Source organism: Phacochoerus africanus, chromosome X (assembly GCF_016906955.1).
Source record: "Phacochoerus africanus isolate WHEZ1 chromosome X, ROS_Pafr_v1, whole genome shotgun sequence".
NCBI lineage: Eukaryota > Metazoa > Chordata > Mammalia > Artiodactyla > Suidae > Phacochoerus > Phacochoerus africanus.
In genome coordinates this window covers 35,913,742-35,941,597 of record NC_062560.1, presented here as the reverse complement: position 1 = coordinate 35,941,597, position 27,856 = coordinate 35,913,742, and the positions used below count along the sequence as shown (strand labels likewise).

The 27,856-nt window shown below is 45.0% G+C and overlaps 1 protein-coding gene across 1 annotated transcript in view; it reads right to left on the bottom strand.

Moving 5' to 3' along the window:
• Positions 1-3,350: 3,350 nt before the first annotated feature.
• Positions 3,351-27,856, bottom strand: part of LOC125118364 (cytochrome b-245 heavy chain) — a 38,376-nt gene continuing 13,870 nt past the window's right edge. The window contains exons 5-13 of the mRNA XM_047764747.1: positions 25,738-25,883; positions 22,560-22,750; positions 18,722-18,851; positions 16,236-16,328; positions 12,471-12,724; positions 11,001-11,163; positions 9,703-9,849; positions 7,152-7,276; positions 3,351-5,752 (exon numbers count right to left, since the gene is read on the bottom strand). Of these exons, the coding sequence (XP_047620703.1) occupies positions 5,626-5,752; positions 7,152-7,276; positions 9,703-9,849; positions 11,001-11,163; positions 12,471-12,724; positions 16,236-16,328; positions 18,722-18,851; positions 22,560-22,750; positions 25,738-25,883 (1,376 nt within the window). The 3' untranslated portion in view covers positions 3,351-5,625. The remainder of the gene's footprint in view (positions 5,753-7,151; positions 7,277-9,702; positions 9,850-11,000; positions 11,164-12,470; positions 12,725-16,235; positions 16,329-18,721; positions 18,852-22,559; positions 22,751-25,737; positions 25,884-27,856) is intronic.

Sequence of the window (27,856 nt, the reverse complement as noted above, 5' to 3'; positions counted from 1 at the left end):
ATGGTAAAAGATATTCCATGCAAGTCGAAGCAAAAGAGAGCAGGAGTAGCTACACTTATATCAGACAAAGATGGTCATTACATAATGATAAGGGGGTCGATTAGTCAAGAAGATATAATAATCATAAATATGTATGCACCCAACATTGGAGCAAATACTAACAGACCTGAAGGGGAAAATAGATAAAAATCCAATAATAGTAGGAGAATTCTATACCCCACTCTCAACAATGGATAGATTATGCAGACAAAAAGTCATCAGGGAAATGCTGGACTTTAAACATACTTTAAACCAGTGGAACTAACATACACATACAGAATATTCCATCTAACAGCAACAGAATACACACACAGAACATTCTTTAGGATAGATTAAATAATAGGTCATAAACAAGTCTTAGTAAATTTAAGATTGAGATCATAAGTGTCTTTGCCAGCCACATTGGTACGAAAATAGAAATCAATAACGGGAGGAAACTGGAAAATTGACAAATAAACGGAGACTAAACAACATGCTCTTGAACAACCAATAGGTCAAAGAAGAAATCAAAGGTAAATCTAGATACACCTCAAAGCAAAACAAAATGGAAACACAACATGTCAAAACTTATGGGATACTGCAAAAAGTAAATCTTTTTAAAAATTCTATATTGATTTTTATTTTTTCCATCATAGCTGGTTTACAGTGTTCTGTCAATTTTCTACTGTACAGCAAGGTACTCCATCACACGTACATATACACATTCTTTTTTCTCACATTATCATGCCTCATCATAAGTGACTAGACATAGTTCCCAGTGCTATACAACAGGAATCTCATTGCTTACCCACTCCAAAGGCAATAGTTTGCATCTATTAACCCCAAATTCCCCAACCATCCCACTCCCTCCCCCTCCCCCTTGACAACCACAATTCTATTCTCCAAGTCCATGATTTTCTTCTCTGGGGAAAGGTTCATTTGTGCCATGTGTTAGATTCCAGATATAAGTAATATCATACGGTATTTGTCTTTCTCTTTCTGACTTACTTCACTTAGTATGAGAGTTTCTAGTTCCATCAGGTGGCATTATTTTGTTCTTTGTTATGGCTGAGTAGTATTCCACTGTGTATATATACCACATCTTAATCCACTCATCTGTCCATGGACATTTAGGTTGTTTCCATGTCTTGGCAAAAAGTAAATCTTAAATGTTCTCACAACAAAAAAGTAATGGTAATTATGCTACAGGATGGAGGTGTTAGCTAATGCTATGGCGGTAATCATTTTGCAACATAGTAACATACAAATGTAAAGAATCAAACTTTGTTCATCTTAAACTTACACAATGTTACATGTCAAGTGTATCTCAATAAATCTGGGAGGGAAAAGAAATTGGCAGATTATTGAGGTTTAAGAGTCCAGGTATTTTATGGAGTTCCCATGGTGGCTCAGTGGAAACAGTTAGTATCCATGAAGACGCAGTTTCGATCCCTGGCCTCGCTCAGTGGGTTAAGGATCTGGCGTTGCTGTGAGCTGTGGTGTAGGCCACAGATGTGACTCAGATCCTGCATTACTGTGGCTGTGGTGTAGTCCAGTGGCTATAGCTCCGATTGGACCCCTAGCCTGGGAACCTCCATATGCTATGGGTGGGGCCCTAAAAAGACCAAAAAAAAAAAAAAAGAATCCAGATATTTTGCAGCCATCATTGTAAAAATCAACTGAGTGTAATTTCATCAATGTGTGCTAAAACAACTGGATGAAAGACTAATAGAGAAAATGATCTTTATAGAATCTTAGAACATATTCCCCAAATGTTAATTAATAGTTACAAAAAGAAAATACCTTTATATTTCTAACAGAAAAATCTGGTGATCAAATCTACTACCACCAATAACACAACAGACAATACCTACTTCCTAATGCAATGCACTAAGGATACATCGACTATAAAGTAAATGATAGTTTTGCACTGGTGTTAAATTTCTTATGGTTCACTGCATTGTGGTTATATAGGTGAAAGTAGTTCTTTGGAAAGACATTATTTGGTGAATCACTGTGTTTTATGCTTTAAATATCTTATACTTTAATTTTTCAACTATACCTCAATAAAGCTGAAAAACCATCAAAATAAATAAAAGTAAATATTAGCAGGAATCCAGTTAACCAATGTTTCTAAATGAAGATACCAGGATACTTAGATGGCATAAACCAGAGGGTGACACCATTACTGTTACCCAGCTCTTCTTAGTGCATTATCTGTACCTGGCATGATAGCTTTAAAAACATCCTTGGTTACTTGTATCTTGCCTAATCTGCTAGCATGGCAAAAAGAAAATGGATTTTTTAGCTAGAAAAATGTGGATTTAATTTTGACACAGTCACCCAGTAGTTGTAGGGTAGCTTGAGCCTATCATTCACCTTCTCTCAGCTTCATTTATTTATTTGTTTGTTTGTTTGTTTATTTTTTGTCTTTTTCTAGGGCCACTCCCACGGCACATGGAGGTTCCCAGGCTAGGGGTCTAATCAGAGTTGTAGCCACTGGCCTACGCCAGAGCCATAGCAACGTGGGATCTGAGCCGCATCTGCGACCTACACCACAGCTCACGGCAACGCCGGATCCTTAACCCACTGAGCGAGGCCAGGGATCGAACCTGCAACCTCATGGTTCCTAGTCGGATTCGTTAACCACTAAGCCATGATGGGAACTCCAGCTTCATTTTTTTAATTAACGAAATTGTGATAAAATGGCTACCTTGCAGGTTCCTGAAGGGTTAGCCCAAGTGTATATAAAGTGTTTGGCATAGTAAAAGGTGTTTATTCAACACTAGTTAGATCTATTCTTGACCTTTGTTTCAGTTAATGACTTTCCCTCCATGGCAGCACTTGCTGGCCCCCACAGGAACATAACCCACACCTCCACCCTTTTCCAGATTGGGGGAGATCGTAATTGGTTGACTCATTCAGAACAATGACCAACACAGAACCAGGAGTGTGTATACATATATATATATATATTCAAAGCCTGATTTGATGGCACCTAATTGCAAAGTTAGAACCTAAAAGATGTGAGGAAATGGAAAAAAAAAAAAAAAAGAGGTCTGCTATTAGGGCTTCTTTGCCTTTGAAATTCTGTCTGCAAGGTCAGGTGACAGTCCCTTTGCCCATTCCTTTACACCGGTGCTGCGAGGGTCACCAAGACATTGGCACAGACCTCTACTCAGTTTCCCCTTCTCAATCCAGAAATCGTGCGGTATTTGGTAGGTCATCTACCAAACCACAGAGAACGTCAGTCCCACGGGGGCAGAGAGAATCTTTGCCATCTGAATCCACCCTTGAAGACGAAGATCAATAACAGACACCGAGAGAACTCATGCATTTTAATAACTGAGCGCAATTTTAATAGTTCTTCCCAGGAATTATCTCCCAGGGTCCCCCCAAACTATTCACATACAACATCTTCAAGTATTCAAATTTCATAAATGCAATCTTGCAAAAGCAAAAGAACGAAGAAAAGCCTTCCCAGCCTTGAGATTAAAAACCATGCTTCATCATTCTCTCACTACCTGTTAACTAAATACTAAATACTAAAAAAGCTGCGTGGGTGGCTGGTGGCTGGGGAGAGAGTGGAGAAGAAGCTTGCATAATGCCAAGTGCTTTTATACTCATTTTTCATCTCATAACCAGGATAACCCAGGGCAGATCTCTCTACGTTGGTAATTCTGCTGGGGTCAAAAATAGAAAACCCTCGAGAAACACTGTCAGAGCAACAGAGGGAGTTGGTTAGCAGGGGTCCAGATGTTCCGACTCCTTGTAACTCTGGTTCCCCCTCTGGCTCACACGTTGCTGTAAAGAACTGAAACTGGGAACACTGAGCCTGAGTCATAGTAACAGCACAATAAAACTTTGTTGAATGAATGAATTGATACCAGGGGTGCAGTGTGAACAGGTTGGACCTAAGTTTCTCTATGCAGAAACAGTCCTGGGACATTGTGGGGAGGCAACAGCCCCAAAGGAAGCCCGGGTCATCAGGATCCACCCTCAGTGCCCTGAGCATCCTGGGAACCCAAAGGAACAACTGAGTTCTTACTAGTTCGCCCCCGGTCTCCTTCACATGCCCACTCTGCCTTAAATTGGCGGCCAGAATTTCAGATTCAGTACCATAATAACCAAAATAAAATGAGTATGTACATAGCTCTTGGAATTACATTCCATGCATACAAGACTTGAAGAAATCTGGGGTAGAAAGTGACCAATGCGAGACCCCCCCCCCCCACCTATCGTTTCTTTTTGCCTTTTTTTTTTGCTTTCTCTCACTTTCCATCTATTCTCTTTTCCCCTTCCCTCCCCTTTCCTCCCAACACCATCTTCTGCCTCTCCCCCGCCCCCTTCTCTTTCTTCCTCGTATCAAAGCGAATGTTCTAAATATTTGTGGCCCCCAGAGGATGTAACAAATAAAGCTGATTTTAGTTCCCAGAAATAGGAGCAGTTCTGAGGGGAAAAAAAAGAACTCTGGCCACACTAACAATGATTTAGTGACTCTCAAACTCACAGATGTCCAGAACCTTCTATTAGGTACGAATTTAATATCTACACAGCCAGCTAGGGATTTTAGTTTCTGGAATGTAAATTTCATCATGATCATGATGATGCTAGAACAATAAAACTTTGGTTATACCAACAATATCTTTTGGTGGTGTTGTCCCAGTCCGGGGATTGAGCCCACACCACAGAGTGATGATGCCTGAACCTGAACCTTAATCCACCAGGGAACTCCAGTAAGATCCATTTTGCATGTGTATTGAAGTAAAACAAAGGGTGAATGCTATTTAAAGCAGATGGGCATAACAGACATATTTGTCACAGTTCTTAATTTCCATTTCCCAAGTGCTGGCTGGAGGAGATCCTTTCAGACAATAAATCAGTTTGCTAGAGGAGTCAGCCAGAGTTACAACCGGAGTTCAGTTCTCTGCCTCCATCTCCCTTTCCTGCCTGCTTCAAATAAGAATATGAGGGTCCCTCCCCAACAACCTACTGGTCACCAGCCTTAGCCTTTTCTTTACCCTCAAAAGAATCAGGGTCCTTTGGTCTAAAGAATATCAGAAGCGATTTCCTTCAGGTAATTCTGCTGAAGGCTTTCAGTGAATGCCCCACGGGCTTGGCGTGGTTCTAAATGTCTTTTCATTCATTCATTCAGCAAACTTTCATTGATCATGCACTCTGCAAAGCACCAGTGCAAAAGCTGGAACATACATTCCTGCCAGTCAGTCGAATATTCTTTCTAGGAGTCTCTGACCCAGTTAGGCTGCTGTATGGGGAATCTTAGGGAAATTACATCATCAATTTGAGCCCCCACTTTTTTTCTTATCCTAAAAACTGAGTCTGAGAATCCCTGCCCTGCCTTTCTCTGGCATTATAGTGAGGAAAAAAAAAATGTTTATAAAACTGCTCTGAAAACCATAAAGCCCCATACGAATGCAAAGGACCACTATCGAACAATCTGACATTCATTTCAGGAAAAACAGGAAAGTTTCTCTCTCTCTCTCTCTTTTTTTTTTTTTTTTTAAGGAAGGAACTTCTATTATCAACTGGCATTATCTGGGCATTTGGCAGTACGACCCACATTTATTTCCTCGTGGATGAGACCTGTTAGAAGTTTTCCTTATTGAAAATGAAATGCACTCCCCTCGGGCTGGAGTCGGAGTTGGAGATGCACTGCTTATTGAGGGTTTCAGCCAAGGCTTCCGGTCCGCAGAGGAAAACTCCTATTCTGGTACTTTGGGAAAGAAAAAGAAAAAAGACAACTTTCAGACATTGGGATGGGATCAATTACAAAGCACATAGGGAGGATTTCCTATCGATTTTAGGTCTCAGGACAGCATCTCCTCTGCTCCTTGGCCTTCCCACAAATGACAGAGTTCAGATCACCCAGCAGGAGGGTGGCTAGGTCCTGTTTATGGGGGCAGTCGGATGCTTGAAAAGGCAGCTGACCTCTCTGAGAAAATGACATTTGGGCAGGGCGTGTGGGAACTTCTACCACAGAGAAAATGGTGGTGAGTTTGTGAGCCCGGGGCTACTTCCCTTCAGGGCTCTGTGTCCCCAAACACGCCAGCATCTTAAAATCAGGCACAAGGGAGTTCCCATCGTGGCTCAGTGGTAACAAACCCGACTAGGCTCCCTGAGGACATGGGCTCGATCCTTAGCCTCGCTCAGTGGATCAAGGATCCAGCATTGCCGTGAGCTGGGGTGTAGGTCGCAGGTGTGGCTCGGATCTGGCATTGCTGTGGCTGTGATGCAGGCAGGTAGCTGCAGCTCCGATTTGACCCCTAGCCTGGGAAAAGAAAAAAAAAAGAAAAAAAAAAATCAGGCACAAGCCTGCGTTAGGTACACCAACTCAGCCAACACCCTACTGTGGCTTCATCCCTCAGTGTTTGAGACTCGAAAGCCTTGGTCCTCTAGCTGCGGTACCAGACCGTAGCCTCGGCGTGAGCTTTTAAAGAAGGCAGATGCTTGGTCCCAACCCTCATGTACTAAAACAGCATCTGCATTTATTGAGTTAGTTGTTTAAATTTAGTTTTTATTTTATTTTTTCTTGGCCGTGCCCATGGCATGCAGAAGCCCCTGGGCCAGAGATCAAACCCATGCCACAGCAGAGACCTGAGCCACAGCAGCAACAACACCAGATCCTTAACCCGCTGAGCCACCAGGGAACTCCCAGCATCTGCATTTTTAAGAGAGTCCCTGAAGTGATTCATATGTTCATTAAAGTGTAAGAAGCAATGGCCTAAAGAATATATTTACAGTGTTTTCTTGGGTTTATCATGTGTTCTAGGAAGACAGCAGATCCCCTCAAAAAGCATATTGAATTCATAGAAGCAGATACATGAGTGAAATTTAGGAGAGGAAGGAAAAGAACTGAATTACGGGTCCGCTTGAGAGAAGCAGGGTTCAGAAAGTGTGAGGCGGCGCCTGGGAGTCTTTGGAATGCTCTAGTCAATTTTAGGTAATTTAAAGACTCCCTCTTAAAGTCAGAGATATCTAGAACTTTCTACGGGCGCGAGTATAGTAGTCTAGGTATTTTAGTTTCCGGAATATACAAATCCAGCCATGTTTGGGAGGTGCTGCTTTCTGTAGACCATGAGCCTCAAGAACTCCTTGGTGGAGGAGGCCCTTACGTGGGGTGTTGACTCGCAATGGTCTTGAACTCGTTATCCCAGTTGGGCCGTCCGTACAAGGTCTTTTGCTTCAGGCCTGTGATCACATCTTTCTCCTCATCATGGTGCACGGCAAAGTGACTGGCCTGCAGGCAAAGACGTGAATTCAGAAAAAAAAAGACCTGCTATATAAACACACAGAGACATCCTTACGTATCTCACAAGCCAAGAGCCGACTACCCATTCTAACTGTATACATTTGGAAGCCAGAAGGTCCACAACGCTGAATAAACTGGTTCTCAAGCAATTTACAGTCCAGAAGGGGAGACCTCAAAGCAGAAATGTGGGCAATTCTATTTGTAGAACAGGATGCCATCGGTGCCAGGGAGGAGGTGCAAACATCTCCCTGAGAACAAAGGAGGGGGCGGGGGAGGAGGACACGGGAGGGTTTCAGGGTGGCAGCATCTGAAGTATGGGTAGGATTTAAATTCTCCACCTCACTGTTTTTGTCTCTGTGGTACATCTGACATTCTGTCCTCACACTAATACACTCCTGCTCCTCTGGGAGAATGGCTAAGAATTAAAACAATCATGGACTAAAATGCATTCATATTTTGCTAATGGAACGAACCCCTAGAATGGTAACAGAAAACAACATGTGACTCTGTATATACACGCAGACACACACACACACACGCATATATATATTCATTCTTTCTGAGATTCCTTTCCCACACAGGTTATTACAGAACATTGGGTAGAGTTCCCTGTGCTGTATAGTAGGTCCTTGCTGTTTATCTTTTTTTTTTTTTTCCGCTTTTTAGGGCCACACCCGTGGCATAAGGAGGTTCCCAGGCTAGGGATCGAATCGGAGCTGTAGCCACCTGTCTACACGACAGCTCACAGAAACGCCAGATCCTTAACTCCCTGAGTGAGGCCAGGGATTGAACCCACACCCTCATGGTCACTAGGCGGATTCGTTTCCGCTGCACCACAAAGGGAACTCCAGTTTATCTATTTTATATATAGTAGTGTGTATATGTTAATTCCAAAGTCCTTATGTATCCCTCCCTGCTAGCTTTCCGCTTTCTTAAGTTCCCCTTCCCGCAGTTTGATTTTGAAATCTGTGAGTCTGTGGGTATGATAATCTCTAGGTCCATCCATGTTGCTGCAAATGGCATAATTTAATTCCTTTCTATGGTGAGTAATATTCCAGTATATATGTATAGCATCTTCTTTATCCACTCCTCTGTCGATGGACATTTAGGTGGCTTCCATGTCTTAGCTATTGCAGTCTTTTGTTTTTAAATAGCAGAAGTGGCATTGTTTTGTTTTTAAATAGCAGAAGTGGCATCTTCAAACCACTTTTTCTAGAGCAGCAATTTTCATGGTCATGGGTTCCTGGATCTACGTTTGCAACAAGACTTTCCTAAGACTTGGAGAATCTATGATAAACAATATGCCAAAACGCAAATGAGAAGAAGTCACTTTGCATAGGTCCAAGGTACATGTGAACAATGTCTCAGGTGAGGAGCCAGTGTCTGGATGGCCAGCCGGAGACAATGGCCGTAAGAAGGCAGAGATGCCTGCCTCAGCTCCTCACTCAGGGGGGCAGCTTATGCTGTTTCCAGGCCAAGTCATTAATGTTTGCTTATTTAGAAAGATGTTACCCCCTAGGAATCGCTAGCTTGTTTCCGAGTTCCTCAGTCTCATCACTTTTGACATTTGGGGCCAGAGAAGTCTTTGTTGTGGGGGGCTGTCTTGTGAGTGGTAGGATATTTTCATTGGTAAATGTCTCAGGAGGGAGAGAGTATATGAACATATACGTGTACCCATATATACACACATACATATATATGCCATACACATAGACACGCATACATAGCTACACGCCTGTATCACTCTATTAGATATCCATTGATGTGTTTACAAATGGTAATCGCGAACTACTGGGAGTGGCTAAGAGGGCAGGTGCTGGATTATTTACAACTCGGAGGTCTTTGGACAAATGATGCAACCTGTTCTGGGCCTTGGCTTCCCCATCTGTAAAATGTGGATAATAATAATAATAATAGCTACTTGATCAGGTGGTTGTGAGGATTTAACTAGATAATAGGTATAAACACTAAGAATACAACTTGGCACAAACGTGTGCTTAATAACTATGACTCCTTAAATGTATTATGTATATTATAAACATGCATGAACATATAAAGGAATATATATATACATATATATAGAGAGAGTGAGAGAGCGAGAGAAAGCTGATGTTATATTTATTTTCTTCCCATAACCCTGCGGATCATCTTGTCCACCAGATTTGAGACCCCCGGTGGGGGCATTGCTCTAACAAGGTCAAAGTCATGACTTTTATGTCCTTGTAGGCTCCTTAGCTTTGATTGGTCCTATAGATCCCAACTCTGAATCTGGTCTCAAGAATCTGAACACATGGGGATACCGAGTGAGAGCGAATGGGCTGTATCACCCGAATCCATCAACTCCACAACCAAGGGGAAGGTGGTCCGCCCTGGGCACCATGGGAGGGACCTGGGGTTTGGGATCGTGTCCTCACCTGTGACTCATCCCAGCCAGTGAGGTAGATGTTGTAGCTGAGGAAGCCGGCGTTGTTCCTCTCCTGCATCTGGGTCTCCAGCAGCTGCAGCAGGTCGGCAAACCACTCGAAGGCATGTGTGTCCCGGCACAGCCAGTAGAAGTAGATCTGAGAGATGGATAGACCATGCAGCCCATTATGTTTATTTTTTAAATGTATATGTGTGTGTGTGTGTGTATTTATATATTTAGTCTTCTTAGGGCTGTACCTGTGGCATATGGAGGTTCCCAGGCTAGGGGTCCAATCAGAGCTGGAGCTGCCAGCCTACACCACAGCCACAGCAACTCGAGATCCAAGCCGCATCTGTGACCCACACCACAGCTCACGGCATTGCTGGATCTCTAACCCACTGAGCGAGGCCAGGGATTGAACCCGCAACCTCATGATACTAGCCGGATTCTTATCCTACTGAGCCATGAGGGGAACCCCAATTTTTATTTTTAAGTAAAGTATAGTCGGTGTATGATATGTTATAGGTGTATAATATAGGGATTCGGAATTTTAAAAGTTATATTCCATGTAACGTTATTATAAAATATTGCCTATATTCCCCATGTGATACATTATATCCCTGTAGCTGATCTATTTGATACACGGTCGTTTGTGTCTCTGAAGGCCCTACCCCTGTCCTGCCTCTCCCCCTTCCCTCTCCCCGCTGGGAGCTGCGTGTTCGTGCTCTAGATCTACACGTCAGGCAGATTATATTTAAATAAAGACCCATCAGTGCTGACATACGGATTTCTATCCCCTCTGCCGCCCACGTCTCCCTCCTTTGGAGAATGCCTAGAAACACAGGTTTCCTGAAAGCTCTGGACATGGGCCAAACGAGCTCTCAGGGACCTGCTCTGGCCTTGGCACAGCAGAGCAGTAAATGACCACCTTGCTCTCCGAAGCCAGAGCTGAAGGAGGAGACATGAGCCCGCCCCGTTCCCTCTGGGTCTGTCCTGTTCTTCCAGAATCCCTGGCTGCTGCTGGCCCTCCTTCCAGCAAGACCCAGGGGATCTAGAAGGGCCACGGCTGCCACAGGGCGACTTCTGCCCGCTGCTGCTGGACCTTCCTGAGCTCCGAGGGGGAAAACGTCCTTCTCCCCACACCTTCTCCACATCGAAAGGAGCAGAAGGGGAGAATGAGAAGTCAGGGGAAGCTCGAGGTGCCGACGCGAGGTTGCCTCTGGAGTTATTAGAATGGCTTGAGCTTTATTAAAGACGTCCTTTATAGGAAACCAAACTCACAGGTGACAAAAAAATGAAAGAACCTACCTTTTTGAGCCTCAGATTGGTGGCATTATCGCAATACTTGTACCAAACCGACTTGAGAATGGAGGCGAAGGGCGTGACCCCGATCCCTGCTCCCACTAACATGACCACCTCGTAACTGAACACGTCTTCACTGGCGGTGCCGAAGGGCCCGTCCACAGCGATCCTGGAGGGAAGCGGGGAGGAGATGGTTACAGGGGTCTCTGGCTCCTCAGGGTAGGATGGGGCACACCGGATCCCCGGGGGCGTGCCATGTGTCACTTCAAATTGGGACAATGTATGAGGTACTGTCTGCTGTGAAACAGCTTTCCAGTAACCAAGTCAGTGTGACTCTCAGGGTTGGAAGAAAGAATGGGAATTTGCAGCTAATTGAAAACACTTGGTGAAGCTCAGGGTTTTGTTTTGTTTTTTTTTCTTCACATCCCCACCCCAGTTCATGCACCACACACACACAGACACACACACACACACACACACACACACACACATACACACACCCCCCACCCCCCGTCTGTGTCTCTTGCCAGGGCAGCTCACACTTGAAATGCCTGCTTACATTGCACCTTAAAGGGAGAATTTTCTACATCCCAATATCTTATACATTGATTATCTCCACTTTGCATTTGTCTACGCAGTGAGTTTTTCCACAAGCTTTTCTTCTGCACCTACTAAAGTGCCTGATACCATGTTAGGTATGTGGGAAAAAGCCAAGTGCGTAATACATGGCAATTCACCCTCAAATAACATACACCAATTACATTTTTTTTTGTCTTTTTTGCCATTTCTTGGGCCGCTCCCGCGGCATATGGAGATTCCCAGGCTAGGGGTTGAATCGGAGCTGCAGCCACCGGCCTACGCCAGAGCCACAGCAACGCGGGATCCGAGCTGCGTCTGCGACCTACACCGCAGCTCATGGCAACGCCGGACCCTTAACCCACTGAGCAAGGGCAGGGACCGAACCTGCAACCTCATGGTTCCTAGTCGGATTCGTTAACCACTGCGCCACGACGGGAACTCCACCAATTACATTTTAAGTATACTTTTGACTGAAAGAGAATATACCCTTGGCTTGGCCCCTTACAGCTTTAAAGGAATTGGGGAACATCCATTATTAATATTTGATTCAAATATTTTATATATCACCTAAGATTTAGAAAATGGGGAACACCAAGATAGCCACCTATATTTGTCAACCGTATGTTGGCTTGATTTTGATTTTGATTTTGATTTTTGGCTGCGCCCAAGGCATACAAAAGCTCCTGGGCCAGGGATCAAACCTGTGTCCCAGCAGCGACCCAAGCAGCTGTAGTGACAAGGCCAGATCCCCAACCTGCTGAGCCACCAGGGACCTCCCAACCCTGTGGGTCTTGTCAGACTCAGGAGATGATACAGAGTGAGAGATGTGAGAAGCGAAGCTACTTAGTGACACTCTTCCTGAACGCATGCCCTTTGTAACGGGTGCTCCGTACTCACTGAGGTAGTTTCCAGGCATCTTGAAACTCCTGCTTATCACAGCCACAGGCTTTGAACAGTCCCTCTGTCCAGTCGCCAACAATGCGGATATGGATGCTAAAGAAGTCTTCCTCAGGGGCAGAGGTCAGGGTGAAAGGGTGCCACTCCAGCTTGGACACTGCGGGACACTTGACGAAAATGTATTGTCCCACCTCCATCTTGAATCCCTTCTTCTTCATCTGTAGCTCGATGGTTTTGAAAGGATGAGTGACCACCTACGGAACAAAACATGTCTCTGGAAACGACATTTCCCCCCAGTACTTGTCTTTTCAGCGTCCATATGGATAAAAGGCTGAGCTAAGATGCGCCAACCCAGGCCCCTTCTTCAGGGCCAACACTGCAGCTCCTGCGGCAAATGTCTCTCACTGGGAATTGCCCTTAGTTGTGGGTGACAATCCCATGGCTGACAATGAATGATGTGGGGATACAAAGGCCCAGCCCGTCTCCTTACCTTGGGACAACTCCCAGGGCCATCCCAGCTCCGGCACTTCCTGTAGGGTCAGCCAAGGCTGCAGGTGCAACCACGTCCCCGGTCAGCCATTCCCTTCCCCCACTCCTGCCTTTCTTTTCTTTTACATGCTCATCTCCTGAGAACACGCCCCGACAAACCCTCTGCAGGCAGGTCTCTGTCTCAGTCTTTGCCAGGGAATCCAACCTATTGTGATTGCTTTCTCTGAGAAGTGAAGGCAGTTGCTAGAAACTGGAAGAGATGGTTTCCTGCTCAGCCTGCCTGTCTCCTCAGAAGATGACCTAGATCCTTAAGAGTTGGACAGAAGCAGGAGTTCCTAGCATCCATGAAGTTGCGGGTTCGATCCCTGGCCCCGCTCAGCAGGTTAAGGATCCGGCATTGCCCTGAGCTGCAGTGTAGGTCGCAGATGCGGCTCAGATCCCGCGTGGCTGGGGCTGTGGTGTAGGCCGGCAGCTGAAGCTCTGATTCAACCCCTAGCCTGGGAACCTCCATATGCTGTGGGTGTGGCCCTGAAAAGACAAAAAAACAAAGCACCAAAAAAAAAAAGAGTTGGGCAGGAGACCCCCAATCTAAGCCTAAAATGCTGGCCTGTCCTTCCCGAGTCATATCTGGAACCTGCCTGATTTCATGCCTTGTTCCTACATTTCTCCCAACCTGGGGAAGACCCCACCCATCTCTCCCAAAGCCAGGCCCCACCCACCCCTTGTCATCCTCATTCTCCACAGACAGGAATGCTCGGAACAGCTTTGCTCACAATAGCAAAAAAAAAAAAAAAAAAAAAAAAAGGACACCGTCTCAATGTCCATTAACTGGTGGTGACCTGATACATCATGTTTTAAAAGACAGAACACAACAAAATGCTTTCATTCTAATACGGAAAGCGATACACCGTCTCTGATGATTCCTGGGATCCTAGGAGGACTTTATAAGCACAACTGAGGACCCATGAAGGGACATCAACGCAAAGAAAGAAAATCCCTAGAAATGAAAGAGCAGCTTCCTAATATTGAGCTCCTGCTGGGCTCTTCCTTTCCTGAGGAGGGGGAGTAAGAGAATGGGGTCTACTTTTAATAAAAATGACCTAACAGTTCCAAAGCTTGTGATGCATTTTTTTAAATTAATGTACTTTTATTGCTTTTAAGGATTTTTATTTTTTCCATGATAGCTGGTTTATAGTGCTGTCAATTTCTACTGCACTGCAAAGTGACCCAGTCACACACACACACACACACACACACACACACACACAGAGACATTCTTTTTCTCACCTTATCCTCCATCCTGTTGCATCACAAGTGACTAGATATAGTTCCCTGGGCTGTCCAGCAGGATCTCATTGCTTCTCCACCCCAAATGCAATAGTTTGCATCGACTCACCCCAAGCTCCCAGTCCCTCTCCCTCCCTCCCCCTTGGCCACCACTAGTCTGTTCTCCAAGTGCATGAGTTTCTTTTCAAAACTTGTGATTTCAATATAACTTATACGACAAGGCTATAAGAAACATCCGTTCATGCCTGAAATGAGGCGTTGCAAAACTTCATTTTGAAAACAGAAAATAAAAGTTTTTGGAAGTGAAAACTATGTCGATCTTGCTGCAGTTTTGTGTGGTGAAAATGGCTTTTTACCATGCCGCGATTTTGTTACCACAGGCAAAAATGGGATAGAAGGGAATAAAATGCTGTAGCGGGCAGTGTTCTGTCCCTGGAACACTCCTGGGTGGTACCTTGGTTCTTATGGGTGTGTACATGAGAAGAAAATGAATACCAATTTTCTTCATAGGAAAACAAGTTTGCCTTAGAAATATGCTTAAGAAATAGACCTGTCTGGTTAGTTAGTGCTGGAAATATACTTGTCTGGTTAGTTAGTTCTGGACTAGTAAGGGAAATTTTGTGGTGGCTCTTTTTGCTGATCTGTGGGCTTTTTCGCACACTACAGTGTAAATATCATAAAAGGAGAACTGTCGTGGTTTCCTAAATTTCAAGATTCCCAACGCCAGCTGGACTAACTTACTATGAGACCAAGAAAGAAGAGCTTGGGGGGTCCATAAGAAGAATTTGTGTGTTTTGCAAAAACAACCCGTGGAAAGTTTTGGTCAATGTTTTTTTGAACTGAATTGAATGGAATTCAATTTTATTTGATTAAAAATAGTCTTGTCAGGTATTTCCTGAAACTACAACAAGGCGATTCCATTTCGATTTATTTAGTTAGATATGTATTTATTTAGTGATAAGAAGCAGCATAGATGTGAGAGGGAAAAATCACTATATATTTTAAATTAGTAGACTCAATTCTTTTTTTTTTTTTTTGGTCTTTTTCTAGGGCCGCACCCGCAGCATATGGAGGTTCTCAGGCCAGAGGTTGAATCGGAGCTGTAGCTGCTGGCCACAGCCACAGCCACAGCGACACCAACGCCAGATCCGAGCCACATCTGTGACCTACACCCCAGCTCACGGCAACACTGGATCCTTAACCCACCAAGCAAGGCCAGGAATCGAACCCCCAACCTCATGGTTCCGTTTCCGCTGAGCCACGATAGGAACTCCAAGTAGACTCAATTCTAAATGCAGTTTAGTTATTAGCTTGCTTGAAACTTTGGGTACATTAGCTCTGACATTCTGTGATTACACACAAAGCACAGCAAAGGCAATAAAGAGAACCTAGGAAACCATCTCCATCAACCCGCCCTTGGTTTCCTGGTTTTTTTTCTTTTTCTTTTTTGCCTGCACCCATAGCATATGGAAGTTCCTGGGCCAGGGATGAAACCCAGGCCACAGCCGTGACCTGGGTCACAGCAGTGACAATGCCAGATCCTTAACCTACTAGGCCACCAGGGCACTCCTTAGTCCCCTGGTTCTTTTGGCATCTAAATATTTTAAAGCTGAATGCATGCCCTTTTGAACTCACTTCTTTTGCCTCTCCACTCTTAAGTAATCACATCATCACGCTATGCCCCTCCCCTCTGCGCGCGCGCACACAAACACACACACACACACAAGCACACACACAGATGCAATTACACAAAACACTTGGGTTCATTTTTCAACAGAAAATGTTAACTTCTAGTTTCCCCAATTAAAAGGCCCAACCATTAGAATATCAAGCTACGTACCTGGAAACAAACCATAGGTCAGCTCTCTGCCCTAAGATTAATCAAAAGAAACCGAGTAAAAGAGAACTCTGACAATGATATGGAGAACTTGCGAAGACTTGTCCATGATATGGTCAGACAGTATTAGCAATTCCTAAACCAGCCAATACCTTGGTGATGACCACCTTCTGTTGAGATCGCCAAAACCGCACCAGCCTCTCACACAGATACAGGAACATGGGACCCACGATCCATTTCCAAGTCTATAATCAGAAGCAAGGATGGGTTAAGGGGTGGTAGTGAGTCAACGATTCATGGGAACAAAACACTTTAGAAGTCAAGTTAACCGTTGTTGGTTGGTTTGAATATGTGAGAGGACATTAGCAAATTTCTTCTATAAAGGAATGCCTGAGAATATCTAAAGTGAAAACAAATTTTGGAGCCAGTAAAAATGAACATTCTCCTTGGCCACATTGGGGAACTGTATCTCCAGTATGAAACTTTCCCAAGAGGAACTGCCCACGAGAATGGGATTTCCTTCTATTGTTGCAACAGGAGTTGCAATAACCCTATAGCAGAGTAAAGTTGGTTTCGGAATTATCATTTCTCTAAAGAAGAGCATTTCAACAACATCATAGTTTTAATGCAATGGTGCCATTACTTTCGCTCAGTCACGTAGTCAAAGCTCAATTTTTTGCAAGCTGAGAAATTTCATGCAAGAATGTAGCTTTTTCTCTAATATCCTGGCAAGTTCGAGGAGCTACGCAATGCACTTGCTGCACAGGGACAGAGCCAGAGATTTTCAGATCTCTCTAGAGTCCCCTCTTGTCAAAATCTGCAGTGTTTCAAAACACTGGAATTACCCTGTGGCATTACCGGCTATGCAATAACACTTGGACCAAATAGTCAGTTGGGTTCCTATTTGAATATGTGAAGGAGCAAAGAATTGTAGAAGGCAATAGCCTCTAAAATATGACATTCCAGAATGGATTCCAAGAAGGGAAAAAAAAATATCACAGAGTACTGCACATAGTCTCACATATGATCTTTCAATTACTTTTTTGTTGGCTGCACCCAAGGCATACAAAAGTTCCATAGCCAGGGATCGAATCCACACTACAGCAGCAACTGCAGCCACAGCAGTGACAATACTGACTCCTTAACCTGCTGCACCACCAGGGAACTCCTCTATTACATTTTTAAGAAACTCGTTGGACGTTGAGAGCACCCAGTATCCCTATCTCAAGCCAAAGTTGAAGAATATCTGCCCAGGAGTACCTTGTGGCTCAGTGGGTTAAGGATCTGGTGTTGTCACTGTAGTGGCTCAGATCGTTGCTGTGGTGTGGGTTCAATCCCTGGCCTGGGAGGTTTTATAGACCCCCCCCCCCCCGCAAAAAAAAAGATATCTGCCCAGAAGTCATAGATGCTTTGCTACTGGCCTTCATTTTCACAGGCCAGGTTTTTAAAAGAGTCTAGCATATCCATCTATTTCCTGGGTGCCACCCATCGAAGGGAGCCAGGTTTCGGACACTGCCTCTGATATGTCCAGAAACCCAGGAGCTCCCCTGAGGTAGGGCCTATGAAGGCAGTAGCACTGTGACTGCAGCTGTCTGCAAGGAACTGTGCCTTCCTCGCTCATAAGAGGACCTGCAATACAGTTCCTTTGACTCCTTCTTCGGGGTGTCTGCAGGTAGCGGGGACAGTTCACGCATGTGTCTGGCTGCTTTCATTAGTGAGCAAGGATGCTTCAAGATGCTAAGTACCCAGACAGCGTGCTGTTTCTAGAGGAAAAGTACTTCTATATTGGGAGGGTAGGAAAAAAAAGGGAAGGAGAAAACGAGCTGGGACATTTGCCTTTATAGTAGACTGTGTTGAAGGGGAAAAGAAGAATCCTGTTCAGAAGCCCCGAACAAATGTTGATTTGTGCTTAGCCTTATACCACTGGCCAGCATGACCACCGACAAAGTCTATCTTTGCCAATGGAAAGGAGATGCTGAGAAGAAACGAAACGGAGCTCTTCAGAGCTCTCGACGAAAGGTAAATATTTCAGTATCGTTTCCCTCGGTCATCCTTGCCACACTCCGGCTCTGCCATGCAGAAGCCAGAGTGTTGGCATGAACTTGGCTCTCCAGCCTCCTTTATGCCTCGTCGACAGGACCGCCTGATACCTAGCGGCAACCTCACATGCCACCTCACAAATGTCCTTCCTGACTCTGAAAGCTGAATAGAAAGTCTGACTTCCTGGTATCTGAAGAGGATCGCTGGCTCCTTGTAAAGCATTACCTGAGCTTTGCAAGCTCTCCAGCTCAGCTCAGGCTGGAGTCCCTCAGAAATTCATTAACTGGCATCCCTGTGGCCCTCGCATCCAGAAGCGAAGAGATGGAACGTCTCGAACCCCAAAGCATTGGAAAAAAACCCCAAAACAATACTTTTCCAAGTTTCCATCAGGATGTTCATAACAGACTAATGTAAAGCTTACTTTTCCAGAAGCAATTCTAGGCAACGAGCAGAGCAGAAAAACACTGGATACCCAGAACATCCTGCGGTTCCGTGGCATTCATAATAGACACCTCTGCAACATCTGTATGTATTTCTTAGACGCAGTTGGAAGATGATTGGTAACGAAACTATAGCAGCAACAATGCATCGTACATACCATAGGAGGGTTCCCTGAGAACTCCGGGATCGGGCAGTCCTTTATTTCTCCCCATTGTGAGATGTTTTGAGCACATGCCTTTGGATCGTGGACCGACAAACTCTTTGGGGTCTGCCTACGTACAATTCGCCTGAGGAAGAAATAGAAGTTCAGACTATTTAGAAACAAGAGATTAAGTTCTTAGGTTTTTGAGCTTCTGGACATATTTTTAGTGTTCTAATATAGGTCCCGTACTTTTCACTTAAAACTAATGTACACCCAAAGTTGAAAGAACATTGTAAATCAGAATACATTTCTTTTTAAAAAAAGAAAAAAAGTAATATATTATTGGAGTTCCTGTTGTGGCTCAGCAGGTTAAGGACCCGACATTGTCTCTATGAGGTTGCAGGTTTGATCCCCGGCCCTGCTCAGTGGGTTGCGGATCCAGTGTTGCCGCGGGCTGCAGCGTAGGTCACAGATGCAACTTGGATCTGGCATGGCTGTGGCTGTGGTGCAGGGCGGCAGCTGCAGCTCGGATTTGACCCCTAGCCTGGGAACCTCCTTATGCCGCGGGTGTGGCTGTAAAAAGGAAAAAAAAAAAAGGACTATCTTATTGACCCCTCCGAATTGATTAGAGCAGGTAAAGAAAATGCATGATCTTCTGCAACAGAAAACAAAAATATACAGTGGCACAAAGGACATTTATGTGTCCCATTACACAGGGTAAGCGTTGGAGCATCAATACATGTCTTCTTTAAAGGGAACGTTTGTGCTTCTGTTTCAAGTATTACTTTCATTTATAAGCAAATAAACAAAAACAGAAAAACTGCAAATCTAATAGACTGCTGGGCCCATACAGTGTCTTCATGCAACTTAGAACAAAATGCCCGCTGTTTGAGGACAGTCCTACAGGCAAAGAGCTTGCCCAGCACAGTGTGGGCCAGTTTCACTCCCCTTGGCCAAGCAACCTTGACTAGTACACAACATACATGGTTGACTAGTATCCAACCATACACAGTACCCTGAGGCTTAGCCCAAATCCTTTATCTGTTCTTCGAAATTGTCTACATTAACCCAAAAGGTTGAGATCCACTTGAGATGACTTTGACTTTGTGGAGATTATGCCATTCTCATAGACACCAACACTCACGGTGTGTCCCTTGCAGTGCTCAGAGCCCCTTCGCTTCAATTCAATAAAAATTAATTGAGCTGCCACTAAAACATAAGACCGTGCAGATTGAGGGGAAAACAGTGACCCAGGAAAACGCCGTATTGCAGAGAGGTATGTACCTCTGCGGCAGCTGTGCTGCTGACCACAGACCAGGCTCTCTTTTAAAATAGAAATTCCTGCATCTAGAAAAAAAAAAAGAAAGAAAGAAAAGAAAAAAAAAAAAAAAAAGACCCATGCAGATTGAGTGGGAACAGAAGGATGGAGGCACAGAGATGAGAGAGTCATGTCCCTATTCTCAAGGAACTTAACTGGCAAAGTCTTTAGAATATATAAGAAGAGACACAGAAGGCCCTTTGTAGAAGTTTGTTTGGGGGAACCTAAAATTCATTGTGCCCATTGGTATGTTCCGAGACTGCTTAATTCAAGGCCATTAATCATCACTTTCTCCCCCTAGGTCGTGGGGAAGAGAATTTTCATGGATCGAGTTGCCTGTGGGGAAAGGCACTGTGCATGAATCAGCTCAGTGAATTCTCATAACGAGCCTGCAGTGTGAGTATTCGTGCTCTCAATTTACATATGAGGACACTGAGGCTTAGAGAGACTAGGTAACTAGAAGCAGAATGATTTGGCAAAAACGATTCTGGACACAAAAGCCAGACAGCCTTGCTTTCACATCCCAAGTCGACCTCTTGCCAGTTTGGTGGCCTTGGGCAAGTTATTTAACTTTTTTGGAGCCTTACTTTCTTCAGCTATAGACGAGGTCTAAGTACCTCCTTAAAAGTTTATTTTAGCAATCAATTGGCATGATGTATATAAACCGCCAGATTCAAAGTAATGGTTCAACAAATGATAACTATTAAAGTTCTTTCCCCCACCCCCCCACCCCCGGCTTAGGGCTGCACTTGCAGCAACTATTTAAGTTCTCACTGCTCAGGTTGAAATGGGGAATAAGTGATTTTTTTAAAAAAATCAGATTTTCTCCTTCTCTTCTCAATGCCAGGACCAGAAGTCAAAAAGACTTGGGTTTTAATCCCAGTTCAGCTGCTCCCTAGCCATCAGGCTGGGAGCGGTCAGCCAACCAATGTAAGCAGCAGGTTCTCCTCAGATGGAAAACAGGGTACATCCATCTCCACTGCCTGCTCCAGAGGAAAATACACTCATCTAGGAAACTATACAAATGTAAATAGGTGGAATTACTAAGCTAGAGAGGGGAAGAGATTCCGTTTTTTTATGAAAATTAAAGTCAAGTTGTAAAGTACAATGTTGTGCCAATCCACAATAGTTAAGACAGGGAAACAACCTAAATATCCATCAATAGATGAATGCACTAAGAAGATGTGGTACAGAGACACAGTGGAATACTACTCAGCCATAAAAAAGAATGAAATAATGTCATTTGCAGCAACATGGACGCAACTAGAGATGATCATACTAAGTGAAGTAAGAGAAAGAGAAAGACAAACACCACATATTTTTTTCCCTCTAGGATCCTCCGAAACCGTTGGATGATGACCAAGTGCCATTGAAAGACACTCAAATGCCTTCAGAGAGTTAAGACAGGCTTTGTTGACACAGACTTTTCTGCACTTAGAAAGAGAGGACTGGGGCTCTGGGTCAGCAAGTTGATCAAGAATGCCCAGGGGGACTTGCCACAGGCTGCCTCTCCCCACCCTTCCCCTTTTTGCAGTCAGGTCTTGGCCACCTGCAGGCAGACTTGACTCAGAGCAGAGTCACTGAACCCTGAACACCTACTTCCTCCACCCTTAGTTATTTGGGGCCCCATACCCACCGGGGAACTTCCCAGGCCTGCTTTAGCCTGTATGTGGGAGAATCAGCTTGTGTGAAACAGTAGAAAAAGGAAGCCTGGTATTAAAGGGGAGGCCCAATAAGGTAAACTCCCTCAACCACACATCCAGGCACCGTGCGTCTCTATGACAGCATGTATCAGAGCTTGCCTTAGCCCCTCTGGGCTCCAATCCCAGCCAAGTCACCGATACGTGGGTGGTTTGGCTACGTACTCGACCTTTTTTCAGTCTGTTTCCTTGTCAAGAATTTCCCCTAAGAGATGGGGGTCATAGGAGCATCTCTATCTTTTGGAGCTTAAAAGAAACTTTTCAGGTCTGTAACAAATGCTCAGCAGAAGCTAGCTCTTCCTTTTAGGATATTAGGATGCTGAAAGGCAATAAACCTGCATCTCTCTTTCTAGCATTCCCCACAGTGCCCGAGCTCGGCCCTCATACACAGGAGGCAATCAATGAATGGGTGGCTTGAATCAAAACTCACTGAACGACAGTTAACCCTTCCCCCCAGCTGATCATTAACTCTCTGGTTTGGGAGTTTGTCTCATTTACTAGGGATTAAGCCACAGGAAACATCGCTGCAGACAACAGAGGCCCTACCAGCACGCTCCGCATGTTTTATATATTCTTGCAAAGCTATTCAATACTTCGCTGTATTTTTTAAGCTGGCTACAAACGACGGCACTATGAATAGCAGCTATTAGTCGGGTACCAGAAAATAAAGTGGTGCTGAGTGGTTTCTAGCAAAGTACCTTCTCTTTTCCCCTCCTATGCCCTCAGCAGACAGGCCGAGCATGCCAAGACAAGGAGGTCCCTGGGCCTCGAACAGAGCATCAGCCCTGGAAACTGAGGGACACAAAGCACTTGGCCTTGGAGTTTAAATACTCACTCGGCTCCATGGATGGCGAGGCCAATGAAGAAGATCACAAAGAGATGGTGTGTGTACCAGAACACCTCGAAGTAAGACCTCCGGATGGTTTTGGTGGAGGAGGTGATAATTAATATGAGACACAGCGTGATGATGACGCCTGTGATGCCTGCCAGCCGAGTCACAGCCACGTACAGGCCTCCTTCAGGATTCTGTGAAATACACACGCACACACACACACATTATTTGTAGGCTCTTAAATGCAGGACCACCTATTTATAAAGTTGCCGGTGTACAGGGCAATAGGCATGTTCCCTCCCCCTTTAGATCATCCCAACCATCCCGCGACAGAGTGACACAGACGTGGGATAGATATTTCTAAATTTAAAAAAGTCCTACGTGACTGAGGCATCCTAGGAAATGTCAGCTGATGCACAGAGATAGCGCCAAGCGAGGATCAAATAAAGGAAATGTGTCAACTCTAGATCCTAAAAGGGCCTGAGGCTCTTTCTTCCGTGGATTTGGAAAATGCCACAGTGCTTAGTTTGTAAATGTACTCGGGGCATGCTAACATCTTTTTAAAAATTTGTTTTCATTAAAGTCGGGTTGGTTGATTTATAATGCGCCACTTTCTGCTGTATAGCAAAGGGACCCAGGTTTATACAGGTATATATATTTAATTTTTCTCATATTATCTTCCATCATGTTCCATCACAAGAGACTGAATACAGTTCCCTGTGCTATACAGCAGGGCCTTGCTGTCTACCCATCCTAAATGTAATAGTTTGCACCTACTAACCCCAAACTCCCAGTCCATCCCACTCCCTCCCCTTCCCCAAGGGCAAGCTAACATTTTAAGCTGAGTTCTTCCAGAGAAGAAGCTGCCATGAGGCGTCATGGGTAAGTGATTTAGAAAGAATGCACTCCAGAAGCAACTGGTAAGGGAGTGGTTAATAGGACAGGAAAGAGGAAGAAGTCAAGTCCCAGGATGATCTCAGGCCAAATCTTCAGCCTGATGCTTCAGGGGAACTGTGGAGAGTACATTACATCCCAAGAGTGGATCCTTGCCGTTTGCAGCAACATGGATGGAACCAGAGACTCTCACACTAAGTGAAGTAAGTCAGAGAGAGAAAGACAAACACCCTCTGATATCACTTATATGTGGAATCTAATATACGGCGCAAATGAACCTCTCTACAGAAAAGAAACAAACTCATGGACATAGAGAACAGACTTGTGCTTGCCGAGGTGGAGAGGGAGGGAGTGGGATGGTCTGGGGGTTTGGGGTTCGTAGATGCAAACGATTGCCTTTGGAGTGGATAAGCACTGAGACCCTGCTGCAGAGCACAGGGAACTATGTCTAATCACTTGTGATGGAACGTGATGGAGGATAAGGTGAGACAAAGAAGGTATGTGTATGTGTGACTGGGTCACTCTGCTGTACAAGAGAAATTGACAGAACACTGTAAATCAACTATAATAAAAAAATTAAAAAAAAAAAAAGAGCTGATCTTGACTCAAGGCGAGGAAGCTGGGCTTTTGCGGCCAGCACCCATCAGTTATTGGTTAAGAGCTGCTGGGGAGGAGTTCCCGTCGTGGTGCAGTGGTTAACGAATCCGACTAGGAACCATGAGGTTGCGGGTTCGGTCCCTGGCCTTGCTCAGTGGGTTAACGATCCGGCGTTGCCGTGAGCTGTGGTGTAGGTTGCAGACGCGGCTTGGATCCCGCGTTGCTGTGGCTGCGGCGTAGGCCGGCGGCTACAGCTCCGATTCAACCCCTAGCCTGGGAACCTCCACATGCCGCGGGAGCGGCCCTAGAAAAGGCAAAAAGACAAAAAACAAACAAACAAAAAACAGCAAAAGAATTTCTATTTTGTTTGATGCTGCCTAATTCTGTCCCTAAATAGACCAGGCAAAAAAGAAAAAATTTTTTTTTATGACCTCCCCATGGCCTATGCAGTTCCTGGGCCAGGGATCAGATTCAAGCTGCAGTTGTAACTTAGGCCATAGCTGCAGCAACACCAGATCCTTTAACCCATTGCGCCGGGTCAGGGATCGAACACTTGTCCTGACATTGCAGGGACTCCACCCATCCCATTATGCCACAGTGGGAACTCACAGGCAAATATTTTATATCTGCCTGAGAATAATTATTTCTGCAAAATTAAAAGACTTTTCTTATAATCTCTTCTAAACAGACACGGAAATGTGTTTGGAATTTGGGGTATAGTGATGTGATTCGGCGATCCTTCCAAGCCCTTGGGCACATGAAGATAATTTAGAGCTCCTCCCTCTGAGTGTGGAAAGCTTCAGCAACTGCTGGAAGGGAAGAAGCTCTTCCCTGGGGAAACGCCACATGGTTGCTCCTGGAGCAATGAGCAGACCTAGGCCACCTCTCGTGTCACAGGCAAGAAAGAGGAAAAGCAGCACTGACAGGTGTTGGCTGGAGATAGGTCTGCACTAACAACTCAGTTGCGGGGGCTGGCGGGGGGGGGGATGTCCCTATTTCACTTAAATAATTTCATGGAACACCAACCTCAGACAAGGTCATTCTGTGACTGGGATGGAGTGAAACACAATCAGGACCACTCCGAAATCTCGTCTGAGTCAAAACAAAAACATGTGTGCCCGCCGCTTCCTGACCGATGACAGATTGAGCCATTCTTCCGCCTCGTAGAAGAAACTCATTCAGATACACAAGGCTGGAACGATCTCCAATTCCGGACCATACCTGATCCAGAGCAAATGCTTGCTTCCTGAAACCCCTCCCAAATCCTCGAACACAAGTCTCACAACAAGCCTTTCTCGGCGCCCTCCTGGAATGCCCCAGATTTCCGCTGGGCGTGAGGTCTCTTTGCTGTACTAAGTAATAAACCCAACTTGGTTTGATCAGACTCTGTTCCTGGCTTTCTCTGACTGTTGGCCATCGTCAGCGTAAGGCCCGAGGTCCTCCAGGCCCAACGTATACACAGTTTACAGGAGTTTAAAAAACTAGAAAGCATTTCGTGACCCTCCACGTATGGGATTCGGAGTGTGGGAGATTTATGCTCTGTGCCCACAGAACCTACAGACCCGTCCCTCTGAGAGTCAACTTTTGTCATGGTTATTGCTCTGACCGAGGAGAATTCTTCAGTCATTGAACTCGAATCCTCAGTTTTAAGGGCCTAGAAAACATCCACATCAGGAAAGGAGAGGCTTACCTTGATTCTCTGTCGAACGAAATTGAGGTACGTTTCATTAGGCTTATCTCCTATGTCAGAGAGTGCTATTGAGTACGGGTCGGAATTGTTGACTCGGGCGTTCACACACCATTCCACATTAAACAGATGGGCAATGGTGTGAATCGCTAAAGAGGGCAGAGAAGAGAAACAAAGAGGGTGAAAGGTGCGCACAATTTAATGTTTTAATTTCCTGGCTACAGCCCCTGACTCTGTGATGAGTTACACGGAGACATAAGAATGGCCCAGGACTCGGATAAATAGGAACTGAATCTTCAGGATCCTAGAGGCAAGGCAGTTCTCCTGCGTGAGCTACTGTCTAGTGGTGTGATCCTAGGTGAATCACTTAACCTCTTTGGTCTTGATTTCCTCATTGGTAAAATGAAGTTGTGGAACTACAGGATTCCAAAGACCTGGAGGTCCTGTCGTGGTGCAGTGGTTGGCGAATCCAACCAGGAACCGTGAGGTGCAGGTTCGATCCCTGCCCTCGCTCAGTGGGTTAAGGATCCGGCCTGGCCGTGAGCCGTGGTGTAGGTTGCAGACGAGGCTCGGATCCCGCGCGGCTGTGGCTGTGGCGTAGGCCGGTGGCTACAGCTCCGATTCGACCCCTAGCCTGGGAACCTCCCTATGCTGTGGGAGCCGCCCTAGAAAAGGCAAAAAGACAAATAAATAAATAAATAAAGTGAAGACCTAACCAAGTTCTAAAGATTCTACAAAATAACCTTGGTCCCTGAGGATATTTAGATATGCTCGTTTCTCTGTCTCCCACTGATATATCTGTGCTCAAACAAGGAGATTCTCAAATAATGTATTCCTTTGGCTGGCCTACTCACCTGGCTCTGACATTATTGCAGAGAGACATGGCAAAAAAATTATTTTTTGCCTGTACCCATGGCATGTGGAAGTTCCAAGGTCAGGGATGGAACCCATACCACAGTAGCAAACTGACAACACCAGCTCCTTAACCCACTGAGCCACAAGGGAACTCCAGAGATGACAAGATTTTATTGAACAGGTGCAAATCATGGGCTTAAAAGAATGAAGCTCTTCTTAAAAATTGTGTTCTTTGTTTAACAAGAAGCCATGTAGGACTTAATAGACGCCAAGCACTGTTAAAAGTGTTTTATAATTACTTAATCCTTACATTGATCCAATGATATAAGTACTATTATTATGATCTCATCTTACAGACGAGGAACCTGGGGCATCTTTTGCTTCGAAATCTTATCTAAGGTCGCCAGGCTAGGAAGGAGCAGAGTTCAGAATCAGATCCAAGCAGTTGGGCACACAAATCTGTGCTCTATGCTTGTACACTACATTGCTTTCTAACAAGAGTTTATCATACATTTCCCTTTTTTTTTTTTTTTGGCTTTTTAGGGCCGCACCTGCAGCATATGGACGTTCCCAGGCTAGGGGTCGATTCAGAGCCACAGCTGCCGGCCTACACCACAGCCGCAGCAACGTGGGATCAGAGCCGCTTCTGCGACCTACACAGCAGCTCATGGCAATGCCGGATCCTTAACCCGCTGAGCGGGACCAGGGATTGAACCCGCAACCTCATGGATACTAGTAGTTGGGTTCGTGTCCACTGAGCCACAACAGGAACTCCCTCATGTGTTTCACTTTTGAAGCATTTCGTTTGCCACAGCTCAGAAAACCTCCATATCTACTAGTAAGAGCTGAGACACCCAGCTGCATGCCTGTCATCTAAGCTAATTTTACTCAGGTTAGGGGCAAACTCCTTTAGGTGTAGTAAAAGTCTTTTCTGTTCATCACTGGGCATGCATGCATGCCTATTGTCTTGACACAGCAATTATGTATTTATTTTTCTTTTTTTGGCCACCCTGCAGCATAGGGAGTTCCTGGGCCAGGGCTCAGATCCTAGCTGCAGTTGTGACCCAAGCTGCAGCTGTGGCAGCGCTGGATCTTCAACCCACCATGCCGGGCTGGGAATTGAACCTGCAACCCAGCGCTCCCAAGATGCCACTGATCCTGTTGTGCCACAGCGGGCACTCCACATCAATTATTTATCAAGAGAATTAGTGGAATTTGGGTAAGGGTCCCATCTTACACCAACGCCACCGCCTTAATAATTATAATA